This window comes from Aspergillus piperis (genome assembly GCF_003184755.1).
Source record: "Aspergillus piperis CBS 112811 unplaced genomic scaffold BO85scaffold_14, whole genome shotgun sequence".
NCBI lineage: Eukaryota > Fungi > Ascomycota > Eurotiomycetes > Eurotiales > Aspergillaceae > Aspergillus > Aspergillus piperis.
In genome coordinates, this window is record NW_020291604.1 from 767,819 (window position 1) to 787,701 (window position 19,883).

Here is a 19,883-nt window from a genome sequence, read left to right on the forward strand (position 1 = left end):
ATGAGAAAGTAACTACGAAACACCATTCCATAATCTAACGTGTCATTTCTATCATCCACCCACTGTCGCAATCAACTACTGCGGCCGTGAACACTTCTATCTGTCATGTACAAGGGTATCGGTGAGAACCATAGGCCTCTCGTAACATAGGCTGGGGACTCCGAATGTGCCAAATCTCAAAAACGAGGGGAGGAAATGGAAAGGGATAAGAATAAAGAAACAATCATGAAATAAAATATAGAACGCGTTCATCCAACGTCATGTCAATGACCGTACGCGAGGATATCGACATGTCAACAGGGCTTCAAATATTTTCGGAGAATGGGTAAAAGAGACAGCAAAAGAGAAATCGTGGATCATCGTCGATCGAAAAACCAGCTGGTACGCTTCCCAGTCTCCTGCGACTGGACTCCTGCAACTGGAGCACTGCTCTCGTTCCCTCCGCCGCCGCCTCGGAGCGGCTTTGCGATTCTCGAGCCGCCAAAACTGAAACCGCCGCTGCCATCCATACTTGGAAGACCCCTCGTAGAGCCCTGCTTCGCAGCTTCGAGTCGCTCTTTGACCGCAGTGAGTTGGGCTTCAAATCTGTATCATCATCTAGTCAGCAACCCGCTTTCGTGGTTTCATCATAAGAGAGGAGAGGGTCGTACCGGTGATTCGCTTGGGTGAGTTTCTCCTGGCTCTCCTGGAGCAGGCTCTCCAAGCTCGCAATCCGCTCGTTCCGGGCAATGAGCTTCCTCTCCGCAATAGCAACCTCCTTTTTCAGGCTGCTGTTCTGTTCTACCAGCTGCCGCTGCACATGAGTCAGCTGTTCCAAGTTGCGTTCCAAGAACGCCATCTTCTTCTGCTGAGCCCGGTTGTTCGACGAGCGGAGAACGTTGTTATACTGCTCCCGAGCATCGTCCAGCGAGATCTCAAGCTCCACAACGCGCTCGCAGCGGTTCTGGAGGTCGCGCATGAGCGACTTCTTCATGGCATCGAAGTCGGCAATCTGCTGCTGCAGGTTCTTGCCGGCGGCGCCGTTGGTCGAGACCCGGGATTGAGAGTCTGCAAGGGACAGCCGCAGCTTATCCAGCTCATCATCCTTGCGTGCAATCTCGTTCCTAAGGTCCGTGACTGCCTGCATTTCGGCCTCCTTCCGGGTCACGTACACCTTCTCCAACCGCTCCCGGATCTCCTCCACATCGCCCTCGCCCAGGTTTCGTTCCAGAAGGTTCTCATAGTCCCGCTCGAGATTCGCCAGCTTCTGCTCAACTTCCGCTCTACGGCTGTCCTGCAGCTCATTGAAATCTCCCCGGTCGTTCATCGTGAGCTCGGCTTGACGGATGAACCCTTGGGTCTCCAGGAGACTCGCCCGCAGCTCCATAAGGTCGTCAGGCGCGATCGTCTCGCCGGCTTCGCTGACCTTGTGCAAGGAATCGACCCGCTGGATCAAGTCCTGAAGCTTGCGTTCGTTATCGGAGAACACGTCACCGCCCAAGTCGAACCCGGCCATCATCTTCGCCATCTTTTCGGCCTTCTTCTTCTCCTTCTCGTCCAGTGCAGCGCTGGTCTCCTTGGCCTTCATCCGGACGTCGAGAAGCTGCTGCTTAACGTCGTCCAACTCGGTGGTCAACTCGGAGTTAGCCTCGCGGAGGCTGTCCATAGTGATGGCGGCCTCCTTGCTTTCATAGGACACCTTCTCCAACTGCATACGAAGCTCATTAACTTCGGTGGTCAACTTATCGTTGTCTTTGCCTGAGCGGGCGGAGTTCTCCTTCATGCTCCTCAACTCCTCCCGTGCCTCACGGAGACCTCTTTCGACGTTCGCAATGTGCGACTCCTTCTCCGCGATCTGGTCCTGGAGCTCATTCTCGCGTCTAAGGAACTCCTCTCTCTCGTCCTTCTCGAGAACCAGGCTAGGTGTACTAGAGCGGTCGCCAAGCCTGGACTCAGGACGAGGAGTCTCGGATCGAGGCGTGTCCTGGAAACGGGAGGGCGTGCCGGGCCGTGGCGCACGAGCCTCGGCCTTCGCGGCGCTCACAGCATCCCCTCTGGCGGGGGTCCAACGATCCTTGGGAACAGCCTCGCCACTGCGCCACACGTGTACTTCAGACTCGAGTTGTGAAATGTAGGTTTCGAAATTCGTCATCTGACTTTGGGCCTTGCGCAGAAGCGCCTTCAGTTCCGAAGGGCTCAATTCGGCGTTGACCTTCGCCTTGTTCTTAATTGCCTTGGCGCGCACACCGAAACGCAGGGTGGAGATGGTTTCCGCATCGTTGTAGCTGCTGGGAGAGCAGTTGATAATCAAGGTCGTTCTCGAGTTACCTCCCAAACTTTCTTGCAGGATACGAGTAAGCTTGGAGTCACGGTATGGAATATGCGTGGATTTGCCGTCCGTCAGCGCGTTGATGACCATACCAAGAGCACTCAAACTCTTGTTGATCTTCTTCGCTTCTTCGAGCGTCTGACCACTAGCGCCCGTCTTTCCAACCTTTTCACTACCTGCCAGATCGACCAAGAACAGCTGTCCGCTCTTTGCGGAGCCGGTCTCCAAGTTCTTCTGTGTAACCGTGATGACGAAGATGGAGTGGGACCGAGAGGATTCCTGGTTCATGTTTGTCGCCGCAACCGCTCTTGCTGTACCACCACGTCGCATGACTTCATACACCTCCTGGACACTTGAGACGTACACCTCCAGCAGACCCTTGACATAGACACCTCTCGATTTCTCCTCGTGAACGGGAAGGTTATCGTTGTGCGGCACCAGCAGATCTCGAATTCGTTCCATGTAGATTTCCATGTAACTCACGCGGACGGTGTACTCGATGTTGCTTGGGCTCGTGAGGATGCTGGCGAAGATCTGCTCGACAATGCGGGGAATGATACCCTTGCCCATATCATCGTCGATATCCGAACCCATCATGGTGTAAGACTTTCCCGCACCCGTCTGACCGTAAGCGAAGACCGTTCCATTATAACCATTCAGAATATCGTCGACGGTGGGCCGAATCGAGAAGTCGAAGATATCCGTTTGTTTCGAGTCCATAGGAAATACGCGGTCGAAGGTGAAGGCTCCAGAGCCATCACGGGCCTGGACTGAGTTAGCTCACTAGGCGAACTTGCCTCCTATGCCATAACCCCGCCCCCGTGAAGAGAAAAGCTCACATTAACGTAACATGATTGCTCATTTTCGAATTCAACAATCGGCTCTCCTCCAGAGGACAACTCAACCTTGTTTTGCGGTCGGAACCTCGCAACCACTGTGTGCGAACCGTCAGTCTTGGATCACCACCATACGCAAAAAAGTATACGACGCGGCGGGGAGTTGATGCGCACCCTTAATGGTGTTGTTCGAGCCGTTGGGGCCAGATGACCTGTCAAGCAAAACAAATCAGTCCTAACCGCTCCCACGGTCAAGCGGTGAAGCAACGAGATACTCACGCCATGTTCAGTCTGACCCGAACAGAGGGGAAAAAAAACCGATGAAGACGAAAGAGGACAAGAAGGAAAGAAAGCCCCGAGAGGAGGGGATTGAGTGAGGGGGGGAGGACTTCGTTCAGATCAACAATGAGGCGAGTCTGCTTTGGAGGGCCAGGGTCGGTGGGCGGTGTTGTTTGGGTCAGGGGTCCACGTGCACTAGACCGAAACGAACGTGTGCAATAAATGCGCTATCGGCAAGCCCCAAGGATTCAGAGAGATCGGGCAATAAGTAGAAAAAGGGCCCCAGCACCCATGAATCGACAACGATAGTGGGTTGTGACGTGGTCTTGGACGGGTCTTCCCTGCCTAAGGTGGGGGGGAGCAAAACAAGTGTATGTGTGTGGTGGTGAGTGTGAGTGTGAGGTTAGGTATGCAGCATTGTTATGGGAACTCTGGAAGTGGTTCCGGTGCAAAAGCAGGCAGGCATCTGGCTCTTCCTCTTCCCCCCCTCCGTTTTAGAGTGTTCTTGGCACCCGCCTAACCATCCTCACCAGTGCCGCATGTCCATCCCCCGCCAAACATGAGGAATGTTGCATGTAGTAGTCATTTGAGTGCTGTACCTGCCTTACGGGTCGAATCACGGGAAGGGCTCATATGAGGGGCTCGGGTTGAAAACTAACTGGTCTGGGACAAATAAAGCCAACGCAGTGAGGAGATAAGAGTTATGTGACATGCAGCGAAGGTAAAACAAGAGCCCGACAGGGTTAATGCATTATGCAAAAACACACTGAAAAAATATGATGCAGCTATCCACAATACCGAATGAAAATATTAAATGTACCAGGCGCCAAAACCCCACGCTGTGCACGTCATCAAATGGTGTAGGACTCCATCATGCCAAATGGTAGGAGTCCCCCCACAAACGCATGAAACGGATCACAGCAGCTTGCCGTTAGCTTCCGTCGCACCGAAGACCGACAAGTCTGCTTCAATCATAACCATGTGCCCCAAAGCGACCCAAAACCCATAACAATAACCCGCAGCATCTCTACATTGACACTATCCTAGTCCTCCCAGCTCTTCTCGACGGTCTCGCGCACGCGTTTGATGTACTCCTTTCGGTTGTCTTTGTAAAGGTTTGACGCTTCTACATTCGCCGGAGATGATGTGTTGGGATCGTTCAACAGACTACACGCAAGTAAAACACTCGTTAGCATGTTTTTGTGTTTCATGTCCAGCTTCACCTTGACTGCAAAGGGTTCGTACCTCTGAATACTGGTCAGGATGGCTGCCACGTCATAGGTTGGGCTCCAACGGTTCTGCAAGATGTCCAGGCAGAGCTCGCCCGTACCGTAGACGTTCGGGTGGAACATCTGACTGATGAACTTGACGCCCGGAGGCTTGTTTGGGTACTGCTCCTCAAAGTGCATGACAAGGCGGAAAGTGCCATCTTCAAAGGGAGTATCGGCAGGGCCGATGATGACGGCGTTCCTAAACGTAACAAAGATTAGAGACTCTGAAAAGGCCATCATAATGTGTGACTAGATCAGCTTACCAGGTCATGACATTGTCCGCCACGGGGGATGCTGAAACTCCAGCAGGGGGGTCAGTTTGCATACGCTGCGTAATGAATGTTCAAGTTAGCTCTCGCAACCATTGAATGTATCCAATGACGGAACATTTCCAGTGCCCTTCAAGTATAGAAACCAGACGGGAGGACGAAAAGGATGAGAAAATCAAAAGCGACAAGAGGAAAAAAACAGAAGATAGGATAAAAAGCAAGCTCAAAATCATGCTCGTGAGGGTACACACCTTGAAGTCGCGCATAAGACGACGGCGGGCAGAGGTCGACATTGCGGCGGGGTACTGGCGATGTCTCGGGAGGGAGCTATTGAGATAGTAGAAAGGAACAACGAGAGCTAGATAGGTTTGGCAGTGATCCGCAAGGTCAAGTGCGCAGTGACTAAATGATGGGGGAGGGGAAGGGGGCACGAAAGTCCCAGGTGAAGGCGGAAGAAAGAGAAGTTGAGGTGTGACGAGAGTGGGTGGTGGAATCCAAGAGAGGATGATAGCCACCTCGGGAGGATGAGCGTTGATCCAAAGACCGGCGAGTTGGGCCGTGCCTCCTCCTGAGCGCCGTTAGTCAGGAATCCGACTACTTTGTACTGTTAGCTGTTAGTAACTCTCACTCGCCGCCCGCCGTTGTTGGGCCTGCAGAAGCCCACTGCTGAGTCTTAGCCTATCCGGGAAAAGTCTCGGGGCGCCACTACGTAGATTAGGTAAGTTACAACCTGCATCATGTGACTGCACGGCACGTTCCACGGCCCAAAACGGGGGACTAACCTAAACGAGCATCTCCATAGAAGAGCTGAGCTCTTCGTTCTCCAACTGATGCAGTTGACGAGCTAGCTAGCTCATCGCGGAGTTCCCATATCCGTGCATGACACGACTCTAGGGACTTTGTTTTGTCAAACTGCCATGAGGAATAGGGAGTATTCAACTGTGTGAAGAAATGTCAGGTCCCTTAGAATTGCCGCTTTTCCCTTCTTGCTATGACTGTCTCTCGTGGTCGGAAGATGGGGAGCTCGCGATCGCCGCTGGAGACCACGTCCAAATCTTAGTCAGTGTTAGCATCCCTGCCATCCAAGCTCATGCTTATATGGACTAGACTCCAAAAAATGCAGCTGAACGGTTGGGTCATGACACAAGCCAATCTCCTATAAACAATTGGCATTCAGTTCGCTTCCGTGTCAATGTTTTCACGAACAATGAGTGGCCTACGATCTACCCCCAGAATCGGGATAATTTCTCTCTCGGGGCCGAACAGTCCCTCAGCAATGTAGTGGCATTGGCCTGGTCCCCTCCAGGGTTGGCCAAATATCGACGTTGTGTTCTCGCGGTTCTGACATCTAACCTACTGTTGTCGTTGTATGAACCTGTCGGTTCTCAAGGGAAGTGGACTCGGGTTGCCATACTAAATGGCGCTTTAAAGACCTATTTCAATTCTATTGTCCAGGAGGATGGCATGCTATTGCGGAAATCCAACATTCGTGCTTTCGCGTGGTCATCGCCGCTTAAACTGCCAGCCGAAAGGCATATCACACCTTACTCTGTCCTACCTGCCGAGAGTCGCTGGGGATTTCACCTGCTCTCAGTCGCGAACGATGCCAATGATGTTGTTGTGCTGAGGATTCACAGACCACCAACAGGTCTCGGTGCGCCATATGAAGCCGGCGTTTTGTCAGTCAATTCCTTTCAGGATACAGATGAGAATTATCCAATGCTGCAACCATCATCGATTTTTTCTGAGATTTTGAGGTCCAAAATCAAGATTCTGTCCATGTCGTGGGGCCCATGGTTTCATGCAAAGGAATCCGCGAGTGGCTTTCTCGCTGTCACTCATGGAACTGCTCTTAAGGTGGTTCACCTGGATGTGAAGGTTCTGTCCCCACCCCCAGAGACAGGCTCACAGCCGCAATCCCAAATCAAGGCTATTTCCAAAGACATTACCCCAAAGTTCTACGAAGGCTTAGGTGGATATCACTTTACAGGGCCATTGGCATGGATGAATACGGTATGTTTCAGAAGCGCTACAGCTGGGCAGGCACTGACCTGCATAGGACGACTCTCATACTGTCTGTTTGGCCGCGGGTACCCTGGCAGGGCTCATATTGATAAAGGCGTCTAAAGAAGGCCACCAAGGCATTAATCCAAGCTCTGGCCGAGTGCGACTGCAAGAACTGTTATTCTACGAAAGCCCGGAAAATGATAGCGAAACGGAACCTCCTAGGCATTCAGAGCCAATATCCGGTAAGCATTGTGCACCATCCGCTTCTTCGCTAGCTCACATGTGTAGCAATGATCGTGGCGATGGACAGCGATTCCCAGGCTCCTGTTCTCTATCTAGCAACTGCCGGGGGATTCACGGCAGCAGTACCTTTCCGGGATGGCGATGATGAATACCCGATCTTTGCCGTCCCATGGAAAGACCAGCTCGATGATGTGCGTGAGAGGTATGACTTTGACCGCGATCTTGGAGGCCTAGCCGTTGCCCGAGCTTGGGGGATGGCTTCTTGCAAGGGAATGATCGCAGCTGGTATTACCGTACACCCAGGGGATATGATCGAGTATCGCACAGCAGCAGAGGAAAGGTTAACAATCATAATGTCGACGACCGATGGATCTCAATCTGACGGACTCGAATCTCGGTCGGTGTCGGACACCTCCCCCGAGTATCTTCGCCAGCAGCGAGAGGCTGCGTTGGGATACATCTTACATTTTGAAGACAATAATGAAAACAGACAACCGCTTTCTTTGGGCGTACTTTACGCAACGGCTTGCTGCACAATAATCGAGTCAAAGAACGAGGCTTTACTGTCCCAAGCTCACAAAGTCTTGGTAAGGCTGGCAACTATCACGGGTGTAGACCTGAACGATGAGCTTTCCAAGTGTACGGCTTCTAGGACGACGATCGCCCCCAAGCCTGCCGAGATGCTTGATGGACCTGGTGGCCAGATGTTTGAACGGTGCGAGATCTGCAGCGCTGGGATCGCATGGTATTCAACCGAGGAAGCCCAATGTGCCACAGGCCACATCTTTGGTATGTTCGATGCAGTTCTCAAGGTCTTGCAAAAACACATAATGCTAACTATTCTTCCTATCATAGTTCGGTGTAGCTTGACGTCATTGGCCATTCAAGACCCCGGATCATCCAAAGTCTGCTCCTCGTGTGGAAAGGAATACCTGGATGAGGACAGTATAGAGCCCTCTGAATCTGACGTATCGTATACCTGCCGAACGCTCTTCGATGCGTTCGACACGTGTGTCTACTGCAATGGAAAATACCGTGCCTGATGGCATGCTCCAGGTAAATTTCGTTTGATTTCATGTCCGTGGGTCAAGGATTTCCTAAGATTTTATTGTACAGGAAACATGGTCGTCACTTGCTATCCAATTATACTAGGCCTAGCAGTTTTCCGGCCACAGGGTTCCACTCGTCATCCCAACGTCGGGAACTTTCTTCTCGCGCCCCAGCACGAAGCTTTTCGAGTGCTTCCTGGTTTCCAAAGAGTTCAACAAGGTGTTCCACAAGTTCATCGGAGCTTCCAAAGCCTCGTCCATTACGACCTTCGGTGACCAGCTCCGGCCACGCCTCGAAGCGATTCCAGCCAACGACGGGCAGACCGGCCCCAAACATGTCGACGACTTTCATAGGCAAATCGACTCCACTACTGCTGGTGTGCAGACTGACACCCAGCGAAGCGGATGCCAACAATCGGGCGTAGTCTTCCATGCTGAGCCACGCGGTACGAAGGGTGGCCTTTTGAAGTTTACCGTTTTTCTGCAGATCGGCAATTTGTCTCAGATACATCTCGCGCTGGGGCCCTTTCCCCGTTATGATGGCCAGAACCGAGGGTAATTCCGGGTTTGACGTCTCAGCCAAGTCTGAATACCGACATAAAGCTTCTATGAGAAGCGAGAAGTCCTCGTCCGCTGTCCAAGAAGTCGAACTAACCAGCACGCGAACCTTATCAGATCCAATCATTGGCCGGACAGATTCCGTCTCCGACAACGAGCGCAGGAAGTCCTGGCGTACGCGATCGTCTAAAATGGGCTGGAAATGATCGGCTGGTCGGTCATGCAGAGGGAGAATGGGTGCCTTTAGGGCAAACTCGTCTTTCAGTACTGATGCCATGGCATTGGTTACACACAAGTGTGCCGTCGCATACTGGCAAAAGATCTTCTCGTATGTTCTGGAAAACCTGACCAGCGGGTGGGAGTCTCCGAGTTTGAGTGCCAGGATAGTGTAGCCAAAATTATGCCAATCGATGAGGAGATTTGTGTGACGCAAGAAGCAAACGAGGGATGCGATCGCTAGCGTGGGAATAGAGGGCGGATTCTGCGACGGGCAAAGGTTCGACTTAGCGCTGCTTCGATGGGACCATGCATCGGGGACAAGGTGTGTGATAACCAACCTGAACGAGAAGCCATTTGGCTGGTTTTGTACGATATGCCAAGATCCAAAACAAGCAGACGATTTGAAAGAGAACTTTCAGCGGACCGAACAATAGGAAGAGGAGCTTGTTGCTTGTCTGAAGGCAGGGTGGATGCGGCGGCAGGGGGACAATGGATATTCTCGGATGGGAGGAGATCTCGGGATGCACGTCGGATTCTATAGTAATTGATTGATTAGTGTGTAACTTATGAGAAGAACAAGGGCGCATTATGTAGCCCACCATGGTAACCAATCATGTCCACCTGTCCACCATTTCGGGCAACACTGAGGGCATGGTACTGCATGCGCGGACTCCGGCCGATATCCCCTATTACGAGAATCTGGACAGTGGTCTTGGGTTCGTTTGCCGCATTTTGGCTAGTCACAGGCTTGGACTCATGCCGCGAAGGCAGCAAGAGGATGCCGATAGTAAGCGCCGTAGAGAGATAGAACGCGACGCTAATGAGCAACTCGATCATGGTGTCGGAGATTATGTATTGGTCGGATGAGAGAAGTTCAAGCAATTTAGTTCAACCACATTCTGAACAGATTGGTTGGTGGATGTAGCTCAGCGCAAGGCCATTGAAGGGCCAGTAGAACCAGCCAAGTAGATAAGAAGCACGGAAATAGCTCCGGGGGTAGAGGATTGCCAGCTGTACTCCGGTTTGAACGGAGGAATCCTGGGCCGATCCCACAACCCCACTCGATGCCGCGTCAAAGCAGATCAAGCGCGCGGTTCGCTCTCGGATTGGTGAGATGCATGCAATGTGCCTGATCGTTGGTTTCTGCAGACGAAAAAGCAACGCGACAATCTGGCCTGGACGTTGGCCTGGAACCGATTCCCCCCTGACCTCAGCCAGTTGTTCAAGGTGGTTGTTGTTTGGGGGAGAGTTCCATTGCAATCGAGGCCGGACGATCAGCCTGCGGCCAGCCCAATCACGTGGCCCGGGGGTTATCGCGGGCAGCCGATCATTCAGTCGGCGGCGCGCATCTGGGGGCCATCCATTCCCATCCCATCCCATCCCCATTCATTGCCACAAGCGCCCGTCCAAGCTGCCAACTTCGTTTCCCAGTTCCTCCCCGGCGCTATGCCACCTCGTCTGACCCAGTTCCCCGACCGTTCATTTGCATTGAGCTGCTAGAGCTCCAATCCTCCGTCAATCTACCTCCTTGCTCCCTCCCCCTCCGAACGCTCTCTCGCCTTGTGCTCCCTCCGTGGTTAGTCGCCTATCCTCACACGAACCACTGGAGATCATGTCGACGGGGGCTCCCGTGTCCACCGTGGATACCATTCCTCAGGTACATGGTCTAGGACATTCTCGGGGTCGGGGTCATTCGCGTGCCTCTCGCTGGTCAAACGGTCCCATCTCCATCTCGGCTTCCTCTTTCGATGCCTCCTCGGCGCAACAACAGCCCCCACAGCCTCTACCGAATACACAACTCACCAATGGCCAAACTGTGAGCCCAACGTGGCCGGAACACCCTCACACACATTCACACGCTCACTCCCATTCGCATTCTCATTCTCATTCCCATTCCCACTCTCACTCTCACTCAACTCATACTGTGTGGGAACATGCTCATCACACGAGCCTCGGCTCTATCAACCACACTAAGAGCGATAGCGTGACGGGCTTGGTTGGAGTTCAATCGGTCAGCACTTCAATCGATTTTCAATTGAGCACGACGTAAGTCTTCTTTGGGCGATTCATTGGAATTCGATTTTAACGTTGCTCAGTCAGGAAGTTCTGTCTGGCCTTCTCCTCTCCCTGCCGTGGATCATCCTGTCCTGGTATCACCAACAACATGCGCTTTGGCAGACGACGCTCTCGACAAGCGATGGCATCGCTGCATCTAGCCCAGCAAACGGGGCGTTGGAGCAGGTTGCCAGCAAAACCTCCATGCTGACCGCTGCTACAATGATTGTATATGGATGTGGGCAATTACTTCGATCCATCCAACGAGGAGGGAGTGACTCGGGGGTTACACTGCCTCAAGTGGGCTCCAGCGCGGCAAGTGCCGTTTTGCTTCAGATGTCTTCGGTCGCATTGCCGATATATGCGACATTGAAGGTGGGAGGATTCCTTGTCGCATGCGGCTTGTTGCTTCCTGTAGCGTCAGGTTTGCCGACCGTCGTTCAGGGCTATGGGCTTCACAGCAGTGCACAGTCCCGGTTTAGCCAAAAGAAAGTGACGATCATGCTTCTCGTCACCATTATTGCGCTGAGCCTTTGGGGTATGAATGCGACGCGAGACCCTAACCCATACCTGGGCTATATCTCTTTGCTCACCTCGGTTTTCGTTCTTCGGCCCCCTTTGGCTGGGGCTTCGACCACTTCTGCTGATCTGGATTACTTGACGTCCAATGGCACAGTGTCCCAGAAGCAAGCTGAAAAGCAGGGCTCGGGTGCCATCTCGTCAAGTGATTCAATTCTGGCCATTCTTTCAGGCATTATCCTGGCACTTATCACTGTTGTTGTTTCCGGCAATGCGTCTCTGCAACCGACCAACATGCTGTACCAATCTGCAGCTGCTGGAGCGCTTGCAACGTGCTTAATATTTGTTTCTTCTTCCCATCTACGCTCACCACAAAAGATAGGTCTTGTTATCGGTATCGGAGCTGCCGCTCTCTTAAGCTCCCCGCCACTGCAAGAGAAAACTCACCTGGCTTATGTAGCTCGCGCCATTGCAACTGCTGCCTCGTTCCTTGCTGCCAGATTCGACGACAGACAATTGCGCCTTTCGCAACACTCTCATACCCATAATCACCATCATCATGCCCACTCTGGAGCTGATGCTACGAAGATAACGAGGCTCATCATCCAGTACAGCGAGCCTTATCCACTTTTGTACAGTATTCTCAAGGAGAGCGATTCGCGCCGTATCTTCTACTTTATGAGGTATTTCCTCCTTCGCCTTTGAAACATAGTAACTCGGGACTAACTCAACCAGTCTTAATTTTGCCTTCATGCTCGTTCAGCTGTCCTATGGGTTCATGACAGGATCCCTGGGTCTTCTTAGTGACAGTATCCATATGTTCTTCGACTGCTTGGCGCTCGTGGTTGGCCTTTGTGCTGCTGTCATGAGTAAATGGCCCCCGAGCTCTAGGTTCCCCTACGGATATGGCAAAGTCGACACGCTGTCTGGGTTTGCCAACGGAATCTTCCTCATGTAAGTCCCTGCCCAAGCATTTTGGATGACCGTCCTAACAATATGCAGGATCATCAGCATCGAAATCATCTATGAAGCCGTCGAGCGGCTTTCATCGGGCAGTCAGATGCATCGCCTTGGCGAACTACTGGCTGTGAGTGTTGCGGGACTTCTCGTCAACCTTGTCGGAATCATGGCATTCGATCATGGACATGCACACGGCCACGATCACAGTCACGGGCACTCGCACGGAAACGAGAACATGCACGGCATTTTCCTACACATTCTCGCCGACACTCTTGGCTCCGTGGCTGTTGTGATCTCGACCATTCTCGTGCACTACTCTGGCTGGCCAGGGTTCGATCCAATCGCCTCCTCTTTCATCGCAATCTTGATTTTTGCCTCGGCAATCCCGCTTGTTAGCAGCACTGCGAAGAGTTTGCTGCTCACCCTTCCAGCTGACATTGAATACAATGTCCGCGAAACCCTTGCTGGCGTTAGCACTTTACGGGGCGTTGTCGGGTACACCGTCCCGAAATTCTGGCTGGACGATACAGGAAAGGAAACCGGCCACCACCACCACCACCACCATCATCACGACGACCATGCTCATGATCATGGATGCAACCACAGTCATACTCATAGTCACAACCATAGCCACGATCACGATCATGCTCACGACCACGGCCATACTCACAGTCACAGTCATGACCACCATTCCCACAGCCACGATGATCACGATCACGATCACCATGACACGCATACTCCCAACGTCCTCGGCGTAATTCACGTCATTGCCTCTCGCAGCTCCGATCTCGAAGATGTCCGCCAACGCACCGTGGACTACCTCCGCGAAAAGGGCATGGACATTCTCGTCCAGGTCGAGCGCGAAGGAGACGGCCGTTGTTGGTGTGGTGGCGGCGGGAACAAGCATTCTTGATTGATTGATTGCTTTGATTTGCCTTGGTTTCTCTTCTAATCCTTTTCTAATACATACTATTTGAAGCTCTTGGCTAAGCTAGGTAGATAGATTTGACTGCCTGAATGGAGTCTTTCTTTCCTCCGTGTATCTTCTATCATCTTTCTTTCCCTTTCTTTTTTTATTTCTTAGACCGATGGGTATTTGTATATCTTCTTCGAAGTAAATAAATAAGTAATGTGGACTACTAGTCATTACTTCCTGGCTTGGTAAATGCAATACTCTGAGATTATCTATTGCAATACGAAAAGAAACATACAATCAAACCATAATAAGTGAGACTAATTCAGCATATCAAAGTAGTCTGATTATTCATAGTCCCCATCATCACTGCCCAAACCCATCAAGAGTTATGGGAGAGATACTTCCAAATTAAATCAAAAGTCACAAGCATGCCCATTACTAATTGCTATGGCATGAGACTGCCGTACACACTTCGAGTGTCCGTAGCATAGTATAGCATACCGGTGATTTCTATTCTTGATACTATGTTACACTTGTGTTTCGTCACAGGGAGATAAGTAGTACCACGGTGCGATAGTAGAACTCATATACCGCAGTGTATTTTACATGATAAAACTAGGAGATATAATTGTTGTTTTGGGCGTGAAATGAAGATATACTTGATTATATGTTTCTGGGGAAGCATTGAGAGATTGAGTCAGATGTTTGTTTTCAATGTAGGAGTGGCCCAGACTTTCGTGTTCTAGCATCACAACAGGTGTTAGGGACGTCTCCACGGCCTCATAATCAGCCGAGGCTTTTCCTTCGGCCGGTAGCACTGTGTTGCACCTTCGCTCCAGTGATGTGCTGGTGAATTGTAGAGTTGAGAGTGTAACATGTGACGATGATGGGGTGTATATAGTAACCCTTCGGGTGGTTTTGTACAGGTTTCCCCATGACGAGGAGACACCCACCCCTACACCATATTCTTTTTCCCTCTGAAAAACAACCGTACAGTCTTTATCCATGCCAGGTCCGGACCTCGCGCCGTATCAAGATGAGGTTAAGAGAATCGGGTATGCAACGTCTTATGAGAGACAGACCGTCTTCCTGACGGGCAGCACGGGCTCACTGGGAGGATGTATTCTGTATAAGCTGGCAGTGCAGCTTCCGACGCGGAAGATTTTTGTCTTGATCCGCGGGTCGTCGGAGTTGGCTGTGAAGAAATGGAAAAAGACCATGCCGGATCACACGCAGGCGATTCTGAACTTGAACAGGATTCATTACATAGTCGGGGATATGAGGCAGTCGGACTTCGGGATTGAGGACGCGATGTTGAACCGATTGCGTGAAGAGGTCACGCTAGTTATACATGCCGCTGCGAAAATCAAGCTAGATGCGAGCATCTCCGAAGCACTAGAGAATAACTGTCTGCCCGCATTAGAGTTGGCTGCGATGGTTTCCCGGTTTCGTCGACTTAGGCTGTTCATCCAGATCTCTACTGCTTATGTGAACAGTTTTCTGCCGGACGGTTATGTGGGTGAGCGACTGTACCCCGTTTCAGACGACGACCCAGAGGATGAATTGGCAAGCATACAAGAAACGGGACAGTCGCCTTATACGGAGCGGTTTTCTTCATCTTATACCCATGCGAAGCATCTTATGGAGCGCTTGACGTTCAAGCGGTATCCCACGCTCCCGGTATTGTTTGTCCGTCCGACGATCTTTGGACCGGCTGTCAGAGACCCATACCCACTGTATGGGCCCGAAGATTCGACGCCCCTGACGAAGTTCTCTACGTTGTACTTTTCAGACCAGGGAGGTACCCAGATATGGCACGCCGCAGAGGGCTATAAGAGTGGTCAGAATATCTTGGATGAAATACCAGTTGACTTTGTCGCAAATGCGTGCCTTTTGCATGCAGCTGCTGGAACGCGAGGGATCGTTCATATCGGATCACAATTATATGTGAGCCACACGTTCGACGAGATCCTAGCCATATGCAGGGAAAATGCCCCGGAAGAAATTCGGCATGAGTTACCAAAGATAATATTCGTGCAAGATCGAAGTATCCCACAACATATACTGGCAGAGCTCGTCAAGGTGGGCACCCGCAACTGGATTTTTGATTGTGGGCGATCGTACTGGCTGAAACAGCTCGGAGGTCCTTTAAGCTTGGCGTTCTGTCAACATCATCTTGACAAGCTCTCTTCAGCACGGACAAAAGAAGCTTATGGAAAGGTGCTGAGAAGAATGGGAAAGCTTTGAAGAGGCGTCTGTGCCTTGTTTTGAGATAGTCGTTTGCAAGCCCTGTTATTTATATGCGACGGCCTTATTTGTGTTTAGTCTGTGCTGATAGATCCGTGTCAATCTGTACGCTGACCAGTGCCCAATATTATGAGGAGCTCTTGTAAGCATTGCCGGTGCGCAGCTCATGCAGTAGCTGCGAAACCCGGTGACCACGAGTGTAAGAACGCAGAAGCTGATCCAATGTATGTGCCTCAAAGTCCTATTTTACGTTTCGGCCACTGCAATGCACCTTCCCACCGTACGTCGCAGGGACGGAGGGCATTCAGCAACTCGGAAACCAGAGCTGTTCCGGAATCCTTTGCCCACCATACTTTTTCATCAAGCTCCTGGAGCAGAACCCCCCAGTGTATGAGGACTAGCAGCGCGAGAGGTTGACGGCATCTCAGAGCATGGACGAATTCCTTATCAACGGTTGCAACCCATGCGAGTATGGAAGCCACGTCCCGGGCATGATTATATCTGCAGAAACAACGGCGTAGAAGAGCTATTGCATTCTTGATGATGTGGTGTTGATCCGCTTTGTCAGGAGCAAGCATATCGTTGTTCAAGGCCGTTAATCGATCCAGCGCAGCTTCGATTTCACTGTCTAGTATGGAAAGCTGATCTTCCCAGAAGCCTCTCCGGGAAGTAAATAACTTTCCTTGAAGCCAGGGACGGCTGATGGTGAAGATTTTACTGACTCCGTGCAGCAACTCGAAAACGACAATGATGTTTTCGGTCATGCTTTGATTCTCTTCTCGTGCCAATTGTGGTAACTTTATACCAATAATAGTTGTGATTACTGAGTGAGCTAAGACTGCGTCACAGTTGGCTGGAGTGAGGTTATCAAGTGCCTGACGAAAAGGCGCAAATGCATGATTATGGTACTCCAGAGCTGTGTCAATATAGGAAAGCGCTTCTGGTGGATCGAGTGTCGACGCGATATGGAGAGATGCAATCGCTAGTATCCCGCTCATGAGGAAGTCATGCTGCAAAGCCTTGCGAGGGATGACATACTGCCATTCATGGTGATCAGTTGGTTCATTGCATAAACTCAGATACGTCTCCGTGGAAAACTTGTGCATTAGCTCAAGCTCCCGCAGGCAAGCAAAGTTTGGCGGTGAAGATCCATAGCGGGAGACGGGCTGGTTGGCATGGTATGTTGCCTCAGGGGGTGCTACTATTGACTGCAAAGGAGCAGGACTTGTCGATAGTGTAGACTCCTTGCGTGCTGCCGGGGCTTTAAAGTAAGTACATGCCAGCTCCCGGCTAATGCAATTGGAGCACGGTGGGCCTCGTTCGTCGCACTACAGCCGTTAGATCTTAGAAGAGCGCTGCGGATATGATAGTGAATTAGACGGGCATTAAATAGTTCCAGAATTGAGCATTTTCGGCTGTTCAATTCAGGCATAGCCCGGGAATGCGGGATATGAGAAGTATGAAAGTGAATGATGCTTACCTTGACGCGTCTCTTCTTACACTGGTCACAGCCATTGCGTGACTTGGTATGGGTCCTTCTAGGTGGCATTTCCCCTCAGTTCATACCCACCGGTCTCATGTCTTGCGAATTCAGCCCTATTTTCGATAAAGGAGCATATCGGACGCTTATTTGCCGGCGGATATCATCGTCCGCTTAATGATCAAGATTATTCGAGTGGATGGATGAGAATTACTTTGGACTAAGCGGCTCCACGTGCCGACGCGGGGTGACTAATTCTCCGTATCACGTGATAACAACCCATCAAAGCCATCCTCAAGCGCAGATGTTCCATGAGGCTATAAGATTTCCTGGGGTCAATGCAAGCTGGGCACCGGCATGCCGAGAGCTGCTGCAACTATCTACAGAAAGAGTTGTTTCACCTCTGGCTGTTTTGTTCTCCAACCCAGCAGCAAAAGGGGCGCAATGACACAGGTGGAGCCGTGAGTCCCCACGACGGCCGCTATCAAGTCGGTTAAATGAATGCTTACTGAATCTTCTCCAGGCACGCTTTATCTCCATCGACGAGATCAGTTCCGGGAAGAAAGAGTGGGAGTTGATCGAATAGTTCGTTGATGACCAGGAATAAATGATCCCGACGAACAAATCAAGAGGATACGGGCTCAAAATGTTTCCTTCTGGCAAGGAACCAAGTGCATGGCCGGAGGAATTCCCCCATCGGCGATAAGGTCGAACCAACAGATACAGCCGGTGGAGTAGTGCGAGAACGAAAACGAAAACGAGAACGAAAGCGAGCCAATCGGCGTTGTCATGCCATGAGATTTATACACGACCGATCCACCAGGCAGAGGACCGTCTCCAAGGCCCGGCAAATCGGGATAAAGAACGGGTCGACTATAAATTTTATTCGACTATCTTATATTAATAGGTCTGATCCCCATCAGGCTGACATACAATATGTGCGCGCATCGATCAGGGTCAGAGCCAGCATCATCTTACATATCTGTTTCTTTCTTTCCCTCGTTTTCCTACTCTGCTTGCATATATTGCGTGGTATATTGCATATAGACCTTTTCATAGCGGCTTGTCACTTTCTTTCATTTCTTCCACCTATACCAACTATATCTTCCTCACCTTACACCGTTACACGACTACTCTCACGACCACCTGAGCCAGAGACCGACAACCCATCACCATGAGCATCACTTGCACGCACGTCACGCCAGAATGTCCCGTCACAGCGACAACATACGGCTACTACCCAAACCTCGGCGGTAACATCTTCTTCGCCGTCTACTTCGGTCTACTCGGCACCCTCCAACTCGGTCTCGGCGTCTACTACCGCTCCTGGACAATGATGATCGCAATGGTAATCGGCGGATACATGGAACTCGCAGGATACATCGGTCGAATCCTAATGAACCACAACCCCTGGGACCAAAGCGGCTTCAAACTACAAATCGTCTGTCTCGTGCTCGCCCCGACCTTCATCGCCGCCGGTATCTATCTCACCCTGAAACACGTCATTCTCTCCCTGGGCCCGGAATACTCGCGTCTCAAGCCCCAACTCTTCACCTGGATCTTCATCAGCTGTGATGTCGGATCACTCATTCTCCAAGCCGCAGGTGGCGGTGTTGCCGCGGCAGCAGGCAGCGAGAACCAGAATCTGCTGAAGGTGGGCGATGATATCATGGTAGCGGGTATCGCCTTCCAGGTGGGCACCATGTCGGTTTGTGGTCTGTTAGCGTTGGATTTCTTCATCCGCGTTGTGAGAAAGGGACCGGGCTTGGGCGGCGAGAAGTTCATTGATGAGAATGGGAACCTCACTGGGCCGAAGAACCTCAGGGTTGTTGTTTGGGCCGGCATCGTAGCTTACTTTGCTACTTTGATTCGGTGTATTTATCGGTAAGCATGTCCCACTACCTCTTCTTCTACTTGTCACCTTCTCAAAGCTAGGTACACTGCGAGATGCTAACGCGGTATATGCAGTATCCCTGAAATGGCCGGTGGATGGGGTAACCCGCTCATGCAGAAAGAGAATGAATTCTTGGTTCTTGATGGAATGTGAGTGTGCCCCTTTCGATTATGGCTCCCGTCCCCGTTCTATATCGGGAATACGGAAAATACTGATTCTAGATATAGGATGATGGCCATCGCCGTGAGCTGCCTTACCTTCCTCTACCCCGGATTCTTCCTGGAATCTATCCGGAAGGGGATGAAGAAGACGCCTAAAGCCTAATTATATACAAGAGTCTATATCTTAGTGTATACCCTACAACTATAGTACATACAATAGATACCAGTTTACCATCGTTGCAGTTTTGAAAGTTACAGTTACTGCCGTTCTCTAAGTATGGTTTCGCCAACTATACATACTAGGGATACTTCAGTGGCCAAAATTTAGTGGGTCCGTGTATTTAACCCCTATACCACAAGTATATTCACTGGGAAAGGAAACCCGCCTACACCCAAGAGGATATACAACCAGGATCGAAAAGCGCACGAGAAGAAGCATGCAAGGGCAACGAGTGCAATGGTAGGTTGAATGAACAGAACGGAAGGAAGAAGGGCAATAGAAGTAAAGTAAGAAAATAAATTTGAACTCCATCTTAGACCAATCAACAACGAGGAAAAGAAGAAAACTCCCCGCATCCGCAACAAGAATTGTCAGGCGAAAGGGAAAAAAAG

The 19,883-nt window shown here is 51.1% G+C and overlaps 8 protein-coding genes across 8 annotated transcripts; 4 read left to right on the top strand and 4 right to left on the bottom strand.

Annotated features, from left to right (window-relative positions):
• Window positions 1-250: 250 nt before the first annotated feature.
• Window positions 251-3,832, bottom strand: BO85DRAFT_69968 (putative kinesin family protein (KinA)). Its single transcript, XM_025665600.1, has 5 exons — window positions 3,424-3,832; window positions 3,319-3,356; window positions 3,148-3,242; window positions 651-3,073; window positions 251-585 (listed from the first exon to the last, which is right to left on the bottom strand). The coding sequence occupies exons 1-5, from the start codon at window positions 3,426-3,428 to the stop codon at window positions 357-359; spliced, it is 2,790 nt and encodes a 929-aa protein (XP_025513871.1). The 5' UTR covers window positions 3,429-3,832; the 3' UTR covers window positions 251-356.
• Window positions 3,833-4,047: 215 nt separating this feature from the next.
• On the bottom strand, window positions 4,048-5,647 carry ubc2 (E2 ubiquitin-conjugating protein RAD6). Its single transcript, XM_025660532.1, has 4 exons — window positions 5,215-5,647; window positions 4,958-5,022; window positions 4,669-4,893; window positions 4,048-4,590 (listed from the first exon to the last, which is right to left on the bottom strand). The coding sequence occupies exons 1-4, from the start codon at window positions 5,254-5,256 to the stop codon at window positions 4,467-4,469; spliced, it is 456 nt and encodes a 151-aa protein (XP_025513872.1). The 5' UTR covers window positions 5,257-5,647; the 3' UTR covers window positions 4,048-4,466.
• A 267-nt stretch (window positions 5,648-5,914) lies between these two features.
• On the top strand, window positions 5,915-8,256 carry BO85DRAFT_375686 (uncharacterized protein; the record flags this gene model as incomplete). The annotated part of the gene is made up of 4 exons (XM_025656183.1): window positions 5,915-6,022; window positions 6,071-6,976; window positions 7,023-7,212; window positions 7,259-8,256. The coding sequence occupies 4 exons, from the start codon at window positions 5,915-5,917 to the stop codon at window positions 8,254-8,256; spliced, it is 2,202 nt and encodes a 733-aa protein (XP_025513873.1).
• Window positions 8,257-8,326: 70 nt separating this feature from the next.
• BO85DRAFT_424864 (chitobiosyldiphosphodolichol beta-1,4 mannosyltransferase) lies at window positions 8,327-10,267 on the bottom strand. The gene is made up of 3 exons (XM_025658058.1): window positions 9,639-10,267; window positions 9,378-9,574; window positions 8,327-9,301 (listed from the first exon to the last, which is right to left on the bottom strand). Exons 1-3 carry the CDS (start codon window positions 9,874-9,876, stop codon window positions 8,357-8,359), a joined length of 1,380 nt encoding a protein of 459 aa, XP_025513874.1. The 5' UTR covers window positions 9,877-10,267; the 3' UTR covers window positions 8,327-8,356.
• A 152-nt stretch (window positions 10,268-10,419) lies between these two features.
• BO85DRAFT_451182 (metal cation transporter MSC2) lies at window positions 10,420-13,791 on the top strand. The gene is made up of 4 exons (XM_025660533.1): window positions 10,420-11,085; window positions 11,136-12,296; window positions 12,349-12,567; window positions 12,616-13,791. Exons 1-4 carry the CDS (start codon window positions 10,652-10,654, stop codon window positions 13,484-13,486), a joined length of 2,685 nt encoding a protein of 894 aa, XP_025513875.1. The 5' UTR covers window positions 10,420-10,651; the 3' UTR covers window positions 13,487-13,791.
• Window positions 13,792-14,494: 703 nt separating this feature from the next.
• On the top strand, window positions 14,495-15,736 carry BO85DRAFT_376154 (fatty acyl-CoA reductase; the record flags this gene model as incomplete). Its single annotated transcript, XM_025656210.1, has 1 exon — window positions 14,495-15,736. The coding sequence occupies one exon, from the start codon at window positions 14,495-14,497 to the stop codon at window positions 15,734-15,736; it is 1,242 nt and encodes a 413-aa protein (XP_025513876.1).
• A 233-nt stretch (window positions 15,737-15,969) lies between these two features.
• On the bottom strand, window positions 15,970-17,251 carry BO85DRAFT_461041 (Zn(II)2Cys6 transcription factor domain-containing protein; the record flags this gene model as incomplete). The annotated part of the gene is made up of 2 exons (XM_025661756.1): window positions 15,970-17,064; window positions 17,237-17,251. 2 exons carry the CDS (start codon window positions 17,249-17,251, stop codon window positions 15,970-15,972), a joined length of 1,110 nt encoding a protein of 369 aa, XP_025513877.1.
• A 1,139-nt stretch (window positions 17,252-18,390) lies between these two features.
• On the top strand, window positions 18,391-19,434 carry BO85DRAFT_375852 (RTA1 domain-containing protein; the record flags this gene model as incomplete). The annotated part of the gene is made up of 3 exons (XM_025656192.1): window positions 18,391-19,100; window positions 19,185-19,259; window positions 19,338-19,434. The coding sequence occupies 3 exons, from the start codon at window positions 18,391-18,393 to the stop codon at window positions 19,432-19,434; spliced, it is 882 nt and encodes a 293-aa protein (XP_025513878.1).
• Between the last annotated feature and the right edge of the window lie 449 nt (window positions 19,435-19,883).